We start from the raw sequence: 19,363 nt of genomic DNA, 5'->3' as shown, positions 1-19,363 counted from the left end.
GTCTTTTCTCCAAAATGAGTACAATTGATTAAATGATGAAGTAAGACTTTATAGCCCTGCACTGGATACTTCAGTAGCTTTCAAGGTGTCTTCTCATGACTGAACCTTCTGTTTCACTCCATTCAAATTTTAAAAGTGACATGATGGTCACTTGGGATTCTGCTATATAATTTGACTTAGTTACAAAGCCTCCTTTTTTTATAAGCAATAACCTAGACACATATTGTTCCTTCGTTAAGTAAAGGTTACATAATGTCATCTTAGAAAGGATCTGTTTAAACCATATTATAAAAATTAGATAACCAATTTGGTACATTAAGTAGAAATGTCATTTGCATACAAAGGACATTGTAAATTTTACATTTACAATGGAAAAGACCCTGATGCTGGGAAAGATTGAAGGCAAAAGGCGAAGGGGGCAGCAAAGGATGAGATGGTTAGATAGCATCACCAACTCAATGGACATGAAGTTGAGCAAACTCCAGGAGACAGTGAAGGACAGAGGAACCTGGCGTGTTACAGTCCATGGGTTCACAAAGAGTCAGACACAACTTAGCGAATGAACAACAATAAAAAATTTTACATAGCATCATAACAGTTACAGCTACTATAATGGAAAGTGCTAATGGAAACCAATCATTCCTAAGTAGAATGTATATAAAGATTTACTTTAACGCCCTCTTGTTTCAGACAAGCAAAATAACATTTGGAGCATTCTTTATAATTTTAAGAGTAGCTAACACAATACAGCTACACAAAACCTTCTTGAAATAGCGTGCAATGGAGTAATTTCAAAGTGATGAAAGTACTTAAAAAGCAAAAGTGGCTTGAATAGAATGGAAATCCAGGTAAGTGGATAGATGATCTAGATGTGTCATGGGAGATACATTAGAAAAGAAACAAACTAGAAAAATGAAATGGAAGAAATACACCAATTCACATTACTTCATGTAAAAAATGGCTACTTTAACTACAGATATTAGTAAAGACATTGTTTTAAAGTATTTTTGCTTATAATGTCTTTGATTTTGGTATCAAAGTTGGCAAAATAAAATGAAGTTGGGAAGTGTTTCCTCTTCTGCTGGAAGAAATTGTGTAGATTTAATATTAAGTGTTTGGTAGAATTCACCATTGAAATTGGGCCTGTGGTTTTCTGGAGGTACCTTATTTCTTCAGTGAGTTATGGTAGTTTGTATCTTATAAAGAATTTATCTGTTTCATGGATATGGACCTACAGTTGATCACAGTATTTTCTAATTATCTTTTTAATGTCTACATGGTCTGCAGTGATATCCCTTCTTTCGCTTCTGATACTGTTGATTAATATTCTATTTCCCTACTCAGAGGCTTACCAGTTTTACCAATTTGAAAGCATCTGTAATGCATTCAAGATAATTATGCTAGGAACCTTTTCTTATGCAACACCAGCAAGAATTGACTTTTTTTTTTTTTTTTTCCCTCGCCGTAGGCTGGTAGAATCTTTGGAAGTATGGCGTCTTAACCACTAGATCACCACCCAAGTTGATTTAAGTGCAATATAGGAGACAATTCAGAAGGCTTATCTTAGACTTAAGTCCTACTTTTCTCTGGAAAAGAACTGTAGGTTCATGTAGCTCTTCCTTGTATCCTGAGCCCAGGCATTTTAGATATTTGCTGACCTAAAAGAGGAGAAATCTCTAACCTAGTGTTGCTTTTAAATTGAGCCCTTGGGACCTACATCAGAACCACTTGGTGTGCTGTGTGGAATGGTGATTCCCAGACCTTATTACAGGACCTGATAAAGTTGAAAAGTATGCCCCTGAATCTGGATTTTTAACAAATTCCAAGGTGAAATTATTCATTATAGTGAAACGAACTGTTCTAATCCAACAAAGGGAAAGAAGGGAAAGTTGGTTTTTAAATTTTAAGATACCAAATAGCCTTTTGAGATAAAGAGTTATAGTAATACAAAATTAAATCAGTCATCAGTATTACTGATTTAATTTTGTATTACTGTTTCAGTTTTCTTTCACAACACTTGTGAAATTCATTATGTGTCCACCAGCTTTACCAATTTTATAATTAACAAACCAAAGAAATTCCAGCTGGAATTAGAACAGTCTCATCCATCACTCTAGTTAAAACCATTCCAACACTTAATGCCACTTCTCTTCACTAATATGTATTCTAATTTCAGTACAATATTTCAAGTCCCCTGTTTAAGCTGCATCAAATTAAGAAGCATAAAAGTGACATGCCAAGCCAAATTATAGCAGAGGATGAACATGAACAAGAAGTGTTAATAACAGATACTTTTTGTAACCCATCAAATAATTACGAGTTTAAAAAATCAGTGTCTGCAGGCACATAATTAAATGCCACTTAGGAAATCCTTAAGGGCCAAGCTATTGGCTTATTTAAATGTAGATATATTTGAAAGTTTCCATGGTAAGGTCACTAGAGAAATTGTGCTAGTGAAATTGAATAGTTATACAACTGACCTAACCAATATTATTAAGGATTTCTAAATGTATTTTATTATGTACTTAGCATAAGTGGCCATGCTAATGTTATCTATACCAAACTGTAGGCAAGATTAGTTAAGACCTATGCAAAAAACCTGAGCACCCTACATTCACTTTCTATACATTCACAGCATCTATCTTTTTCTTTTCTAAACAACACCGAATACTGCTTTCCACCAGCTCTTAAGATTTTTGTCACCCAACAAAATAAGCAGCATTAAAGACAGTACTGGCCCTGTCATATCTTCACTACTGATAGCACTATCAAAGCTAAACCCAGAAACGAATTTCTTCTCTCCAAAGATGCTACTCAGTGGCAAGTATATTTCTCCTAAATCAGCATGAGAATCCTTTCCTCTTAGTTATCTCCCCTTTCAAAAAAGTTTGCTTATGGGAATTTGGTGCTAGAGAACTCACCAGTAAACAGCCCTACTGTTCAATAAATATACTCTGCTATTAAGTCTAGTATACAAATACAATGACGATTTGAAAATGGAACCATGTCCAGTTAAGTGCTATACTGGCACTTAACAAGGCTACTGATCACCTGCTTACAAAGGAATCATGTTATGGTCAAGTCAACATAACATAATCATGTTATGTTATCTGTTTGTGATAAACCTATTGTCTAGACAGATTTATTTTTTAGATTTGTTTTTGTTTTGGCCACTATCTACAGCAGACACTTGAGAGCCATCACCAACTGCATTCTGGGTGAGGGGCCCCAGTCAAGTCAGGAATGTTCTTCAGCGCTGCTGCTGAATGACCTGCTCCGGATGTGATTTCTAAGTTGCTCTATGAGTTCAGGATTCTGCTGCTGTATCTGCTGAGCAAACTGCTGTCCCCTGTAGTAAAGAGGCAAAGTAGTATGAATTAGGGAATTTCCAACCACACAATACCAACACAAAAAAGAACTGCAAACAATGTGGATACTACCCAAGGAAACTTGTTCTATAAAAACAAGTTTTAGATTCAACTTATCTGCAAGTGTACCAGCACCTCCATATACCATTAATACAGTGCAGTGTTCTTTATGAGAAATCAAACACCCAAGCTAACAAGTGAGTTCCTGAATTGAGTGAAATCCATCCCTCCCCCACCCAGTGCTTAACCACAGATAAGCAAAGGCCTAAAAAGAATATGCTTTCTATTATATGTGTGCAAATATAATACAAGGTAAATTGTTCTTGTAATCAAGTCAGTCTCTCATATGGCAGGTGTCACACCTATTTGGGAATGCTTATGAAGTTACCTAACAGAACTGAGTTTTTGAAAGGCAGAGATTTAATCCAAGCTACTGAGTGTGTACCTCCCAATTGCAAGTGTTAGGTATCACTAAAATCATGCCACTTAAAGATCACTCTAAAAATGCCATATTGCAAGTGGATCACAAACAAAAAATTATATTTGTCACTAACATTTCCAGTAACAGCATCACACAGATTCAAAAAGCACAGTAGCCTAAGCAACTTGGATGGAGGTAGAGGTAATGTGTTCAAGTAAAGAGAAGATATAATGAGTTCCTGTAGCAATGACATGTACTGCAGAAGTTTGAATTAAAGTATCCGAAATCCTATGCAATATATGATTTTTAAATACATATGTGTACATAAAACTCATTAAGTAGATATTTGTCATCTAGTTTTTCTTGGATCCAATCTTCTGGACTCCTGCCTTTCAGGCAGAAAATTTCAATTTATGAACCACTTTTGAATTTAATAACTAATGAGGTCACTGATAACTAACAGTAAAAGATAAAAATTTAAAAAGAAAGCCTTGGTCCCCTTACCTTAGAGACAAATGGTAAAACATAAAGTACTCAAACTGTAAAACATAAAATACCTTTTTTGTTTTTTTGACTATTTCTATTTTAAATAAAACTTACGCTTGGATGAGGCTAGACAGGTCAGTTAGGCCCCCAACACCAGCAGCAGGCCCCCCAATAGCATTTGTCATCATTCCTGACATTCTAGAGTAGACAAGAGATAAATCAAATTGGCATATATTCTTTTTTTTTAATATTTTTAATTGGCGGATAATTGCTTTACAATGTTGTGTTGGCTTCTGCCATACATCAACATGAAACCAGCCATGGGTATATGTATGTCCCCTCCCTCCTGAACCTCCCTCCATCTCCCACCCCATCCCATCTCTCCAGGTTGTCACAGAGCACCCGAGTTTGAGCTCCTTGCGTCATACAGCAAATTCCCACTGGCTATCTATTTTACAGATGGGAATGTTTATGTTTCCGTGCTGTTCCCTCCGTTCATCCCACTCTCTCTCTCTCCCACTGTGTGCACAAGCCTCTTCTCTGTGTCTGCCTCTCTTGCTCCCCTGCGAACAGGTTCATCAGTACCATTTCTCTAGATTCCGTATATACATGTTAATACACAACATTTGGTTTTTTCCTCTTTCTAACTTCCCTGTGTATAACACGCTCCACGTACATCCACAACATTAGAAATGACTCAAATGCATCCCTTTTTATGCCTGACTAATATTCCACTGTATATGTACCACAGCTTCTTCATCCATTCATATGTCGATGGACATCTACGTTGCTTCCATGTCCTAGCTATTGTAAATAGTGCTGCAACAGACATTGGGGTACATGTGTCATTTTCAATGAATTAGCATATATTTTTAACAGGCAGAATACCAGCCAAGGAAAGCAGGTAGATATACCTACATTGGGTAGGCCAAATGAGTGTGACTTTAAGTTCCAATTGACTGACATTTAGGTATCATTTTGGAGCTAATGTGCTCAAATTAGGAGCCTGACAAGTGGAAAGAAGAAATGTAATATACTCTTTCTGTATACTTACAGCTGTTGAACTTGAGGATTCTGCATTAAACTTGCTGCCTGGAATTGAAACATGGTATTTCTCATCAAAGGCAGTTAATATTTAGAGATCTTTTTGGTTTTGAAGTTTTTTTTTTCAAGCAGAGAGAAGCTAGATCATGTATATACTAACATTTTACAGAGTTTTGGTGTGCTATACAAAGTGAGTGGGAATGTAAAAAAGAGGTACTAGGAAAAATGGTATTAACAATACATTTCACAATAAAGAGATTACAAACACTAAGGATACTGGCAGCAGTTTACTTCCTCCTATTGATCAGACAAATAAAGCCAAAAGAGCTTAGGAAACCACAATAGCCAAAATCCTCAGACTTCAAATACTAGATACCTTCCTAGGGTTACTTTCACCTAAGAGGGTAGGTTTTAGCCTTCTGTAGATTTGAAGATCCCTTTGCCAATCTCATAAAAATACGATTCTCTCCCTAGAAAAATGCATATATCCATATGTATACAAAGTTTCATCTACAGTTGCAAGGAATCATGGGCTTCCTGAAGTTCATCCATGGTTTTTTCACAAAACAGTACATGAGTAGGTTAAAAACCTCAGTGATAACATCATACCACCACTGCTACCACTACCATCGCAAAAGCTCTCTTACTTGTTTCTAAAACTTTGGAACTATATAGTTCTAATGGGAAATAGAGCCAGCAAAGCAGAAAAGGAAATATACTCACCATACTAATGAAGGCTGGATTATTTATTAAGCTAGCCATGTCAAAGCTCAGTCCAGTTCCTGTCTGTAAAACAATTACATCTGAGAATTACTCTAAACACTACAATTTGATAATTGTGAATGATAACATATTTCACTTATTTGTCATTAGTAACTTACAGGACTAGATACCTCTCTTAACTTCTGTTCTGCTATTTTCAGATTTGATTTATAGGAATCATTTTCAGGGTCAAGATCTAATGCCTTCTGATAACTTGTAACTGCTTCTTGAAATTTATTCATGGCAGTGAGGGCCAGCCTGAAAAGAATGCATTTTGAGAGTATAAGCTGTATGACTGAAGAACATTAGGACACCACAAATGTCATCAAAAGTCTATCTTGGTATTCAGTTTGAATCCAGATTACACTTTATTTATTCATTGTACAGTTGATCCCTGAACAGCATGGATCTGAATAGCAAAAATCCACTTATATGTGAATTTTTTGCAACAGTAAATACTACAGTACTATACAATCTGAGGTTGGTTAAATCTGCAGACACAGAGGAACCATAGATACGGAGGAAGTGTGGATACAACGGCTGACTGTAAGTTACACGCACATTCTTGAATGCAGAGGGTCAGTACTCCTAACACCCACATTGTTCAAGAATCAACTATAGTATGGTTCACAGGAGTATCACTTCCTTTTAACTCCAAGATTCTGTAAGTCTGGATTCTCTCCATTCTGCTTGGTGCCAGCCTCAGTTGTCCTACATGAATCAAGAACTTAATGAATAGAAAGGGAAAACAAACTGAAAAAAAAAGTAGATAAATATGAGGAATCCCCTAGTGGTCAAGTGGTTTCACTGCTGAGGGCCCTGGGTTCAATCCCTGGTCAGGGAACTAAGATCCTGCAAGCTGTGTGGCATGGCCAAAACAAAAAACCAAAATACAGCAACAACAAAAAATAAATATTTACGTACGTATAACTGAATCACTTTGCTGTACGCCTGAAACTAACACAATGTTGTAAATCAACTATTACTGTTTAGTTGCTAAGTCATGTCTGACTCAACTGTACGTCAATAAAAATAATTATTTTTTAAAAAGAAATTATTAGAGTGATATAAGTCAGAAAAACAGATATCATATTCACACATATATAAGGAATCTACAAAGATGGTACTTATGAACCTATCTGCAGAGGAGCAGTGGAGACACAGGCCTAGAGAGCAGACTTGTGAAGATGGCAGGGTTGGGGGAGCGGAGGGTGGGACGGATGGAGAGAGTGGCGTGGAAACACACACACAACCATACGTGAAACAGCCAGCCAGTGGGAGTCTGCTGTATGACTCAGGGAACCCAAAGCAGGGCTCCATGACAATCGAGAGGGCTGGATGGGCTGGGAGATGGGAGGGAGGTTCCAGAGGGAGGGGATACATGTATACCTATGGCTGATCCATGTTGATGTGTGACAGAAACCAGCACAACACTGGAAAGCAATCATCCTTCAACTGAAAATAAATTTTTTAAAAACTTAATGATTAGAAATGAATCTTATATACCCTTCCATTTTTAAGCTTACTATGTGAACTAATTTGTTTTATGAATGATTAAGCTCCATAAAAATGTGAGCTGACTAACAGTTCTGTGGTCATGTAACTCCATGATGCTAAAACCGCTTTAAGAACTCCAAACTAAATTTGTCCTTCACTACGGCCCACTTTCTTCCTTCTTAACAGAGACACTGAACCACAATAAATATCACTCTACCATAAAAAGTAAAAAAAAGTAAGCTGTGAGGTGTCAGCTAATTACTCTTGAATAAGACATGTTAGTTTTTAAATAGATAAAACTGTCAATCCTTATGCCTCAAATAACACACATTATCCCAGGCACAGGTCAAAGAGTAAGTTACTAAATTTAATGTTTTCCTCTATCTAGTTAGGATTTACTTACTGGAAAATCATTTCAGAACTAAAAACTAATGGTGTATATGGAGACAGCATTGAAAGTTTTATTTTTTCTAAGTTTATTTTTTTAACAAACTACCTCCAATTCTTTCTTGACTCACTTACCTCATAGACTTCTGATCTAGATAAAATATAATGCCTAATCACAGAGAAAAATCTCAGAACCTAATTAGTTTTCTCCCAATCACGAGAGATACTTTATCACAATCCTCAATTAATTAAGTCAATACATGTTTATTGGAATCATACTATGTACCAGGCACTATTTTAGACTCCTCAGTGAAAAAGGTAAAGTTCTTGGGTTTGAGAAAATTTTATTCTATCGGGGAGGACAAGCAATAAACATGCAAATAAAAAAACATAATATTAAAGAGAATGAATAGGGGCACTAAGCAATGAGAAGAAAAGCGGTCATAAGCAAATTAGAGGAGCAACATTTTAAATAGAAGCAGCAATGAACACCACGGCCCTGAGAATGCTGCAAGTTTAGCATGCTTAAGGAAGAGGACAAAGGCTGGGGCGGGAGCACAGAGAACAAAGTGCGGGAAGAGGTGATGTCATGGAGCAGTATGGGGCCACAGTGTGGAGTCTGGATTTTATCCTGGTCGCAACAGAATGACATAATTTGATTTATGCTTTAAAAAGCTCACTCTGGCTTCTCTGCAGAGGATCAACATGGGTGAAGAGAGCAGAGTGAAGGCAGGGAAATGAGATAGGCTACTGCAGTAGCCTAGATAAGAGATGGTAATTTGGACTAGATTGTAAACAAGAGAGCAGTCAACGCTTGAATTCAAAAAACATGTGGAAACTAGAACTGGTAGGACGTCCTGATGGGTTAGATGTGTCAGGTATAATAGGAGTGAAGGATGATTCCTAGGCTTTTGAACGAAGCTCAGGGTAGGTAGAATGACAGTATATTTACTGAGAGGAGAAGGATTTAAGGGAACAGGAGTTCTGTTTGGGACATGTTAAGTTTAAATGCTTATTAAAAATCTAGGTGGAGATGAAAAAGAGCTGATTATGTGAGTATGGAGTTTAGACATATAACTTAAGAGCTCCATAAACATATACAGTTGATTTTCATTATCTATAGTAATTATGCGCTACAAGGACACTGCAAACACTAAATTAGCAAACACTGAACAACTGCTCCTAGGGGAAATATAATGTTTTGTTCCTGTGAGCCTCTGGTCACAACATTTTCATCAACCAATCAATACACAACTTGTTTTTACATGTGTTTCTGTTTAAAGAAACCTTATCTAATTGATTCACAGTCAATTGTACTAACTCATGCCTGAACAAAGCTTATCTAACTCAGGCATTTTCTTGGTGAGGCACTTTACAGCCTCCTTGCACACAGAAACACTAGACAACACTTCAGCCTGTGTTTGGGCAGCCACTGTAAATAAACACACAAAAATGCAAAAAATATAGCACTGAATAGACTGGGGAAAGAACACTCATTTTACAGCATGAGAGCTGAAACAAAAAAGATTGACCACTGCCTGACCTCAACTGAGATCTTGTACATCAGGTGACTGAAGATTTTCGCCATTCTGCAGATGCCCACAAAGCATACTGAGGCCATTAATACAGAGTATTGACAACACATGAAATTTAAAAACATGGGACAGGATGAAATCAGAGACAAAATGTAGACAGAAAGCAGCAGCAGAGGAAAGAGCCCTGCAGCATATCATTATTTAGAGGTGGCAGAGGAGGAAGAACCAGTATTAGCGACTTTTAGAACATCCAGTGAAGGAGAAGGAAAACCAGGAAGCATGGTGTCCCAGAGGCCTAGAGAATGAAGTATTTCAAAAAGAAGTTAATCCTGGGAATTCCCTGGTTAACCAGTGGTTAGGGCTAAACATTTTCACTGCCTTGGCCTGGGTTCAATCCCTGGTGGGCAAACTAAGATCCCACAAGCTGTGCAGTGCAGGAAAAAAAAAAGTTAATCATGCCACATACTAAAAGATGGGGTAGGATGAGACTACAGAACTGAATACTGACCTTGGAAAAATATGGACAACTGGTGACCTTGAATAGAGTTCTCAACAGAGTGATACAGATAAATGTCCTACTGGAGTGAGCTGAAAGAGTAAGAGATGATGAAGACCAGACAGCAAGTACAGACAACTATGAGGGGCTCTGCCTGGAAAATCCATGGACGGAGGAGCCTGGTGGGCTGCAGTCCATGGGGTCGCTGAGAGTCGGATACGACTGAGCGACTTCACTTTCACTTTCCACTTTCATGCACTGGAGAAGGAAATGGCAACCCACTCCACTGTTCCTGCCTGGAGAATCCCAGGGATGGGGGAGCCTGGTGGGCCGCCGTCTATGGGGTCGCACAGAATCGGACACGACAGAAGCGACTTAGCAGCAGCAGCAGAGAAAGAGGAACAGAAGAATGATGTAGCTGGGTACGATGGTTCTACCAGATGATTTTTTACGATCTTTTCATATGTAGTCATTACCACTGTTAGAGATGGGAAAACTGGTTTTGTAGAAGACGCAGGAGAGGATTACAAATGTAAAGTCCTTGGTACACAGGCATGAGATCTACAGCATGAGAGATCTACAGCATCAGTCTTAGATAAGACCCCTTCCATCTGAATAGGAAAAAAGGCTATCTGTGCAAATACACATGTGGGTAAATTGGTGGATTTGCAAGTAAGAAGATGAATTTTTTTCTAAATGCATCTATTTTATCAGTTTAGTAAAAGGTTCAGAGGACCATGGAAAATGCAGTGGAAATTTGAAAAGAGTTATGTATGAAACAGTCAACTCAGAGGGGTAAGGTGAATTTACAAGTGTAGTAGGATTAGGTGCCAAAATACTGTGTGCTTGAGATTTGTAGCCTTGAATGCGAAGTAGGTCTACTCAGTATGGTTGTTATGGTTTTCTCCAACAACCACCCATTCATCATACACCAATCATCTCCCTTCCAAGACAGAATTGCAATCATTTCCTCCCTCAATGTTATATTTATCTTATTAGTCCAGAGGGTGCAATATGAAGCAGGAAATTCAAAACCAAGCCATTCAGAACAGCATGTCTGATACTACTTGGTAGTACTTTGAACATTCTCCCAAAACTTACCCCATTCTCCCATAGGCCTTGCTGTACTTGGAATCAATCGCTATTGCTTTTTCACAATCCTTTATTGCGTCTGTGTAGTGACCTAATTTACTCTGAGCAGCAGCCCTAAGAAAAAGAGAAGAGATTTTTATTATAAGAAGCATTCAAGGCACTAATTTAGATTTCCAGGCGCTAATAAAATTATATTTTCCTTGTCCCAATTTGCTTATCACTCCCAGTAAATATCTACACCAAACTAAGATAATTCTATAATCAAGTGAAAATTCAGAAACAAAATTCAGAGAAAATATGTACTTTGCTTCCCCCAGTTTGCTTTGCTATTCTAAGATAAAATACGAGAACCCTACAACTGGTTCACCTGCTTTCTAATTTGCCCAAACAGAAAACTGAAAACACCAGGACACCTGGGATTACTTGGGAGGCATACAGAGTGATGGCTATGAATGGCCACTCAGAGTGTTGTGCTGTTAAATGAGCACATAAGGTTAAGATCATCTACAAGTCAAAGATGAAAAATGAAACTTAATCTATGTGCCTAAATCTGACTGTAAATTGAGTATAGCCATGTATTCAATCTACTTAGCATAGAATCTCAGAGCGATTAAGGACTGCAAGTCCTTTCGACTGAACGGTTCCATAATGTCTCCTACCTTCCGTCCCAACCATTACCCCATGTCTTCTCCTCCAGACTAAGTATTTCTACTTTATTCACTCAACTAATCTATCTGTCAAGGGCAAGCTAATGCATATGTACTTTTCTAGACATAACGGACAGAACAGTAATCATAATTATATTCCGGTGGGGAAGGGAGGCTGAGGGCTAGCAGACTATAAAAGAAAGGCTGTGATGAGTTCAGATTTCCATCAACCTTTGTTCATGAATGAGACTACTTCTCAAACTAAGATTATAAAATCTGAAAAAATAAACATAGTCTTGTTCGCTTGAGTTAAAAAATATAAATATGAAAGTAGAGGATTCAACAAACCTGTTTTGGTGGTTCATGTAAAAAAGCAGTATGAGTTCATCTGACTGAATACTCACTGCAAAACTAACAGGATGACAAGAATTTCCATTAAAAATGACCATTAAGGGCTTCCCTGATGGCTCAGTGGTAAAGAATTTGCCTGCCAGTGCAGGAGATGCAAGTTCAATCCCTGGTCCAGGAAGATCCCACATGCCACGGAAAACTAAACCCGTGCACCACAACTTCTGAGCCTGAGCTCTAGAGCCCCAGAGCCACAACTACTGAAGCTGCATGAGAAGCTCCTGCACCACAGCTGAAGATTAGCCCCTGCTCTCCCCAGTTAGAGAAAAGCCCCCGCAGTAATGAAGGCCCGGCACAGCCAAAAATAAATTAATAAAATTTGAAAAAAAAAAAAAAAACTGCTGCTGTTTAAAAAAAAAAATTAAAAGAAGAGATATAGAATGCTATCACTTCCAAATAATTAGAAAAAATCAAGTAGAAATAACAATCAATATGATAGAAAGCAAAAGAGAAAACAGGGCGAAGGAGAACAAAACAAAATATAAGCTAGCAGAAAAAATTCAAATATGTAAGTAATGACAAAATTGCCTAAACATCAATTTCTCAAACTGTATACATGTCACTTACAAAATAAGCACACACAAATTGAAGTTAAAGGGATACAAAAAGACAATGAGGTGAACTAAAAACCAAGCAAAAGAAAGCTGTTATAGAAGCTTAATAATAGACATAATTCAAAGGACATTATTAAGGCTACAAAGTCATCATTTATTAACATTCTTTTTTAGTTTAATTTTACGAAAAATGTTTACATGACTCAGAAGTCAGACATATATTAAAAGCCTCATGCTCGTCTCCTAGAGGATGCTTGGCGATGGGGTAGATGGGAGAGAAATGAGAATGACACTTCAAAGAGGATGAAAAAGTAAACCTTCAAACAGAATAAAACAGAAACAAATAACCCTAACTCTGTATCAAAAGCAAGAATTCAAGTAACTCAAACACAGTATTCTGAGTATACGGCCTTAGTAAGATGCATTCTAAGAACAAAAGGTAAACTGAAAAGAAATTCTCAAGTTTCCTTGGCAAGCCTGCTAGAGCATGTTGACAGCATGTGTGTGCTCAGTCGCTCAGTCGTGTCCAGCTCTTTGCAACCCATGGACCGAAGCCCGCCAGGCTCCTCTGCCCGTGGGACTTTCTAGGCAAGAATACTAGAATGCAGTAGGTTGCCATTTCCTCCTCCAGGGGATCTTTCTGACCCAGGGATGGAACCTACGTCTCCTTCGTCTCCTGCATTGGCAGGCAGATTCTTTACCACGGAACCACCTGGGAAACCCAATACCAGTTGAAGAATAGAGCTTATCAGTAAATACACTGGTGCTATTGGAAAGCAGAGCGCTCTTCTGGAGAGAGATACAAATACAAAATGAGGGAAGGTAAGGAAAATCTCTGTGACACTAGATGTGAACTGAGAACATCTGGATAAAATGATAACTTTTCCAAAAAATTTTTTTTCTAGCTCTGTCCTTTGAAAGGACCTGAAGCAGTAACATTTCAGTAGAAGCTATCATGCCTTGCAATCAGATCTTGGTTTCTAAATATGATTTTCCACTAAAAGAAGTTCCTTGCAGAAATAGTTTAGCCCAGGTTTAAGGGCAGAGAAAGTACAAGGCATTTCTGGAATACTTTGTTCTTCCAGAAAGCAAGAAAGTGTTCAAAAACAAATGAAGGTATACAAAAGGACAACCAGTTTAAAAGGCTCCCACTAGACAAATATAGGATAATTTAAGGGTCAAAATGATAAGTAGGTAATTTATTAGAACACATTGAATAGTGGATTTTTTATAGTGGTGGGGGGGAGACAAAGGAAGAGAGAAGCTGAAAAAAGTGAAAAGGAAAGAAAACTCTTCTTTATAGAAATATTCCTAAGTATTTTATTCTTTTTTGCATGCTAAGTCACTTCAGTTGTGTCTGACTCTTTGCGACCCTGTGAACTATAGCCTATTAGGCTCCTCTGTCCATGGGATTCTTCAGGGAAAAATACTGGAGTGGGTTGCTATTCCTTTCTCCAGGGGATCTTCTTGAACCTGGGTCTCCTGCATTGCAGGTGGCTTCTTTACTTTACTTTTTTTTTATGCAACTGTAAATGGGATTGTTTTCTTAATTTCTCTTTTTGTTAGTCTGTCTGTAGTGTATAGAAAAGCAACCAATTCCTATATATTAATTTTGTATTCTGCAACTTTAATGAATTCATTTATTAGTTACAGTAGATTTTAGTGGTGTCTTGACAGTATCATGTCATCTGTAAACACTAACAGTGTTACTTGTTATTTTCCAATTCAGATTTCCATTATTTCTTTTTCTTGTCTGATTGCTCTAACTAGGACTTCCAAAACTATGTTGAATAAAAGTGGTAAGATAAACAAGTCCTGTCTTGTTCCTGATTTTAGAAGAAATGCTTTCAGCATTTCACCATTGAAGATGATGCTAGCTATGGGTTTGCCACAGATGGCCTTAATTATGTTGAGGTACGTTCCCTCTATACGCACTTTGTCCAAAGCTTTTATCATAAATGGATGTTGAATTTTGTCCAAAGCTCTTTCTGCATCTGTTGAGATGGCCATATGACTTTTATTCTTCAATTTGTTGAGTTTTATCTTCAGTGGTATATCACATTGATTGATTTGCAAATATTTAACCATCCTTGCTGCACTGGGATAAATCCCACTTGATTGTGATGTATGATTCTATTAATGTATTGCTGAATTCAAATAGCTAATATTTTGCTGAGAATTTTTGCATCTAACATCTATTTCTGCTTTATTGACTATGCCAAAGCCTTTGACTGTGTGGATCACAATAAACTGTGGGAAATTCTGAAAGAGATGGGAATACCAGACCACCTGATCTGCCTCTTGAGAAATTTGTATGCAGGTCAGGAAGCAACAGTTAGAACTGGACATGGAACAACAGACTGGTTCCAGATAGGAAAAGGAGTTCGCCAAGGCTATATATTGTCACCCTGTTTATTTAACTTATATGCAGAGTACATCATGAGAAATGCTGGACTGGAAGAAACACAAGCTGGAATCAAGATTGCCGGGAGAAATCTCAATAACCTCAGATATGCAGATGACACCACCCTTATGGCAGAAAGTGAAGAGGAACTAAAAAGCCTCTTGATGAAAGTGAAAGAGGAGAGTGAAAAAGTTGGCTTAAAGCTCAACATTCAGAAAACGAAGATCATGGCATTCAGTCCCATCACTTCATGAGAAATAGATGGGGAAACAGTGGAAACAGTGTCAGACTTTATTTTTCTGGGCTCCAAAATCACTACAGATGGTGACTGCAGCCATGAAATTAAAAGACACTTACTCCTTGGAAGGAAAGTTATGACCAACCTAGATAGCATATTCAAAAGCAGAGACATTATTTTGCTAACAAAGGTCCGTCTAGTCAAGGTTATGGTTTTTCCTGTGGTCATGTATGGATGTGAGAGTTGGACTGTGAAGAAGGCTGAGCACCAAAGAACTGATGCTTTTGAACTGTGGTGTTGGAGAAGACTTTTGAGAGTCCCTTAGACTGCAAGGAGATCCAACCAGTCCATTCTGAAGATCAGCCCTGGGATTTCTTTGGAAGGAATGATGCTAAAGCTGAAACTCCAGTACTTTGGCCACCTCATGTGAAGAGTTGACTCATTGGAAAAGACTCTGATGCTGGGAGGGATTGGGGGCAGGAGGAAAAGGGAACGACAGAGGATGAGATGGCTGGATGGCATCACCGACTCGATGGACCTGAGTCTGAGTGAACTCCGGGAGTTGGTGATGGACAGGGAGGCCTGGCGTGCTGTGATTCATGGGGTCGCAAAGAGTCGGACATGACTGAGCGACTGATCTGATCTGATCTGATGTTCATCAGTGGTGTGCTGTGCTGTGTTTAATATCATCAATGAGACTGGTCTATAATTTTCTTTTTCTGTAGCATCTTTGTCTGGTTTTGGTATCACGGCGATGCTGGCCTCATAGAATAAGTTCAGAGGTATTTCTTCCTGTTCAAATTTTTGAGGATAGGTGTCAACTCTTCTTTAAATATTTTATCCGATCAGATCAGTCGCTCAGTCATGTCCGACTCTTTGCGACCCCATGAATCGCAGCACGCCAGGCCTCCCTGTCCATCACCAACTCCCGGAGTTCACTCAGACTCACATCCATCGAGTCAGTGATGCCATCCAGCCGTCTCATCCTCTGTTGTCCCCTTTTCCTCTTGCCCCCAACCCCTCCCAGCATCAGTCTTTTCCAATGAATCAACTCTTCACATGAGGTGACCAAAGTATCGGAGTTTCAGCTTTAGCATCATTCCTTCCAAAGAAATCCCAGGGCTGATCTCCTTCAGACTGGACTGGTTGGATCTCCTTGCAGTCCAAGGGACTCACAAGAGTCTTCTCCAACACCACAGTTCAAAAGCATCAATTCTTCGGCGCTCGGCCTTCTTCACAGTCCAACTCTCACATCCATACATGACCACAGGAAAAACCATAGCCTTGACTAGACGAACCTTTGTTGGCAAAGGAATGTCTCTGCTTTTGAATATGCTATCTAGGTTGGTCATAACTTTCCTTCTAAGGAGTAAACGTCTTTTAATTTCATGGCTGCAGTCACCATCTGTAGTGATTTTGGAGCCCAGAAAAATAAAGTCTGACACTGTTTCCACTGTTTCCCCATCTATTTCTCATGAAGTGATGGGACCGGATGCCATGATCTTCGTTTTCTGAATGTTGAGCTTTAAGCCAACTTTTTCACTCTCCACTTTCACTTTCATCAAGAGGCTTTTGAGTTCCTCTTCACTTTCTGCCATAAGGGTGGTGTCATCTGCATATCTGAGGTTATTGAGATTTCTCCCGGCAATCCTGATTCCAGCTTGTGTTTCTTCCAGTCCAGCATTTCTCATGATGTACTCTGCATATAAGTTAAATAAACAGGGTGACAATATATAGCCTTGACGAACTCCTTTTCCTATCTGGAACCAGTCTGTTGTTCCATGTCCAGTTCTAACTGTTGCTTCTTGACCTGCATACAGGTTTCTCAAGAGGCAGATCAGGTGATCTGGTATTCCCATCTCTTTCAGAATTTCCCACAGTTTATTGTGATCCACACAGTCAAAGGCTTTGGCATAGTCAATGAAGCAGAAATAGATGTTTTTTTGGAACTCTTGCTTTTTCCATGATCCAGCGGATGTTGGCAATTTGATTGCTGGTTCCTCTGCCTTTTCTAAAACCAGCTTGAACATCAGGAAGTTCACGGTTCACATATTGCTGAAGCCTGGCTTGGAGAATTTTGAGCATTACTTAACTAGTGTGTGAGATGAGTGCAATTGTGCAGTAGTTTGAGCATTCTTTGGCATTGCCTTTCTTTGGGATTGGAATGAAAAGTCACCTGAAAAGTCACCTGGTCCTGGGCTTTTGTTTGTTGGGAGGTGTTTTGTTGTTGCTGTTTAATTACTGATTCAATTCCATTGCTAGTAATTGGTCTGTTCATATTTTCTACTTCTACCTAGTTCAGTTTTGAGAGGCTCTTCAAGATCATTCAAGTGGATCTAACCCAGCTCCCTTCAAACTACAGCCTCTGCACTGGGACTTGGAGACTGTTAGATTTTACCTGCACCCATTAAAAGTAGAGCCTCTGTTTCCTAGAGTGCTCCGGCTCTCCTGAATGTAATCCCTGCTAGTTTTCAAAGCCGGACTTTCCGGTGACTCACCTTGCTTGTGCAGGACCTCTGGGCTGAGCAGCCCAAGGTGGGACTTGGACCCCTCACTCCTGGAGGACCTCTGCAATTACAGTATCTTTCCTGCTTGTGGGTCACTGACCTAGGATTGTAGATCCTGCCTATATCACATTTCCACCCCTCCTTCTTTATATCTTTACTTTATATCTTTTCTGCTAATCTTCAGGTCATCCTCTTACATATTCGCTCTGTTAGTAGTTCTAATTTTCATATGCCACTGGGAGGAGGTGAGTTCAGAGTCTCTGTACTCAGCTATCTTGAGGAAGCACCCCATATTTTTAATTATAAAAGAGTAATAGAGGTACTTCCCTGGTAGTCAAGTGGCTAAGACTCTGCACTTTCAATGCAGGGCACCCATGTTCGATCCCTGGTCAAGGAACTAGATCCCACATGCCACAGCTAAGACCCGGCACAGTCAAAATTTTTTAAAAAAAAGAGTAATAGAAAGGCATGGTAGTCACCACTTTAAGATATCAAACTCAGAATCACTATCAACAGGGCTGTTTGAAATTATGGGCCTCCTAATATAATATAATAAATGGTATACATAATTATTTATGTAGGCTTGATGTCAAAATGTGAGCTAAATTTAATCATGAGGAAGCAATCACACATATCGAGAACATGGCACATTCTGTAAGATCAATGGCTTAACTCCTTGAAAAAAAACTGTCATGAAACACCATCAAAAAAGACAGGGATACTTTCTGGATTAAAAGAGACTGAAGTGACATTAAAAAAAAAAGCAATGCCTAATTCTTGATTGGATCTGAATCAAAAACATAGCTATAGATGGTATTTGGGGAACAACTGAAGAAATTTCAATATTTATGCTAATTTTCTTACATGTGAATGACATGACAGTTATACAGAGTATATCTTATTCTTAGGAAATACAACTGAAGAATTTATGATCAGCAAGAAATTTCTGTGTGTGTACATACACCTATAGAGAAAAAAAGACAAAGAAAGAGAGAGGAAGGAAACATGGCAAAACGTTAGCTACTGTTGTCTCTAGGGTAGACATATACAGATATTAATTAACTAGAAGTAAGTTTAAATTGGTTTACATTCATTTACCTAAATTAATAAATAAAAATACTATATATAATAAATATTTTTTATGAATATATATGCAATATGCTGCCATGTGACTGTCTCACCATTAGAAGTCTTCAACTAGAAGCAATTCTGCCTTCTAAAATTCACTGAATCAATTCAACTCAAAATTTTGATGTATACCTACAATACGTTAACACAGCTCAAAATCAAATATACAGAAATGAAGAGGATATATCTTTGCCCTCTAAACATTTGCTCTCTAATAGGGAAATAGATATGTAAATAAATAAACAATACAGTAAATGCAACAGAGGAAATATCAAGAGAAGAGGTAACATAGAGTAAGGTATGGTTAACCCTAGGCAGAGCGGTCTAACAGAACTTTCTGTAATAGACAAGTTCTTTCTAATAGAACTTTCTGTAACAGACAAGTGCTG

At 38.3% G+C, this 19,363-nt stretch overlaps 1 protein-coding gene across 2 annotated transcripts in view; it reads right to left on the bottom strand.

Moving 5' to 3' along the window:
* Positions 1-647: 647 nt before the first annotated feature.
* SGTB (small glutamine rich tetratricopeptide repeat co-chaperone beta) overlaps positions 648-19,363 on the bottom strand; it is a 47,945-nt gene continuing 29,229 nt past the window's right edge. Inside the window, exons 6-11 of one of the 2 annotated variants that reach the window (XM_070774619.1) lie at positions 11,098-11,202; positions 6,213-6,339; positions 6,043-6,105; positions 5,330-5,367; positions 4,390-4,473; positions 648-3,349 (exon numbers count right to left, since the gene is read on the bottom strand). In XM_070774619.1, coding sequence (XP_070630720.1) covers positions 3,238-3,349; positions 4,390-4,473; positions 5,330-5,367; positions 6,043-6,105; positions 6,213-6,339; positions 11,098-11,202 — 529 coding nt within the window. In that variant the 3' untranslated portion in view covers positions 648-3,237. Of the gene's footprint in view, positions 3,350-4,389; positions 4,474-5,329; positions 5,368-6,042; positions 6,106-6,200; positions 6,340-11,097; positions 11,203-19,363 lie in introns of both variants that reach the window. The other variant, XM_019982822.2, reaches the window with a different exon arrangement.

The sequence above is a fragment of the Bos indicus genome, chromosome 20 (genome assembly GCF_029378745.1).
Source record: "Bos indicus isolate NIAB-ARS_2022 breed Sahiwal x Tharparkar chromosome 20, NIAB-ARS_B.indTharparkar_mat_pri_1.0, whole genome shotgun sequence".
Taxonomy (NCBI): Eukaryota; Metazoa; Chordata; class Mammalia; order Artiodactyla; family Bovidae; genus Bos; species Bos indicus.
This window is presented reverse-complemented; position numbering and strand designations above follow the sequence as displayed.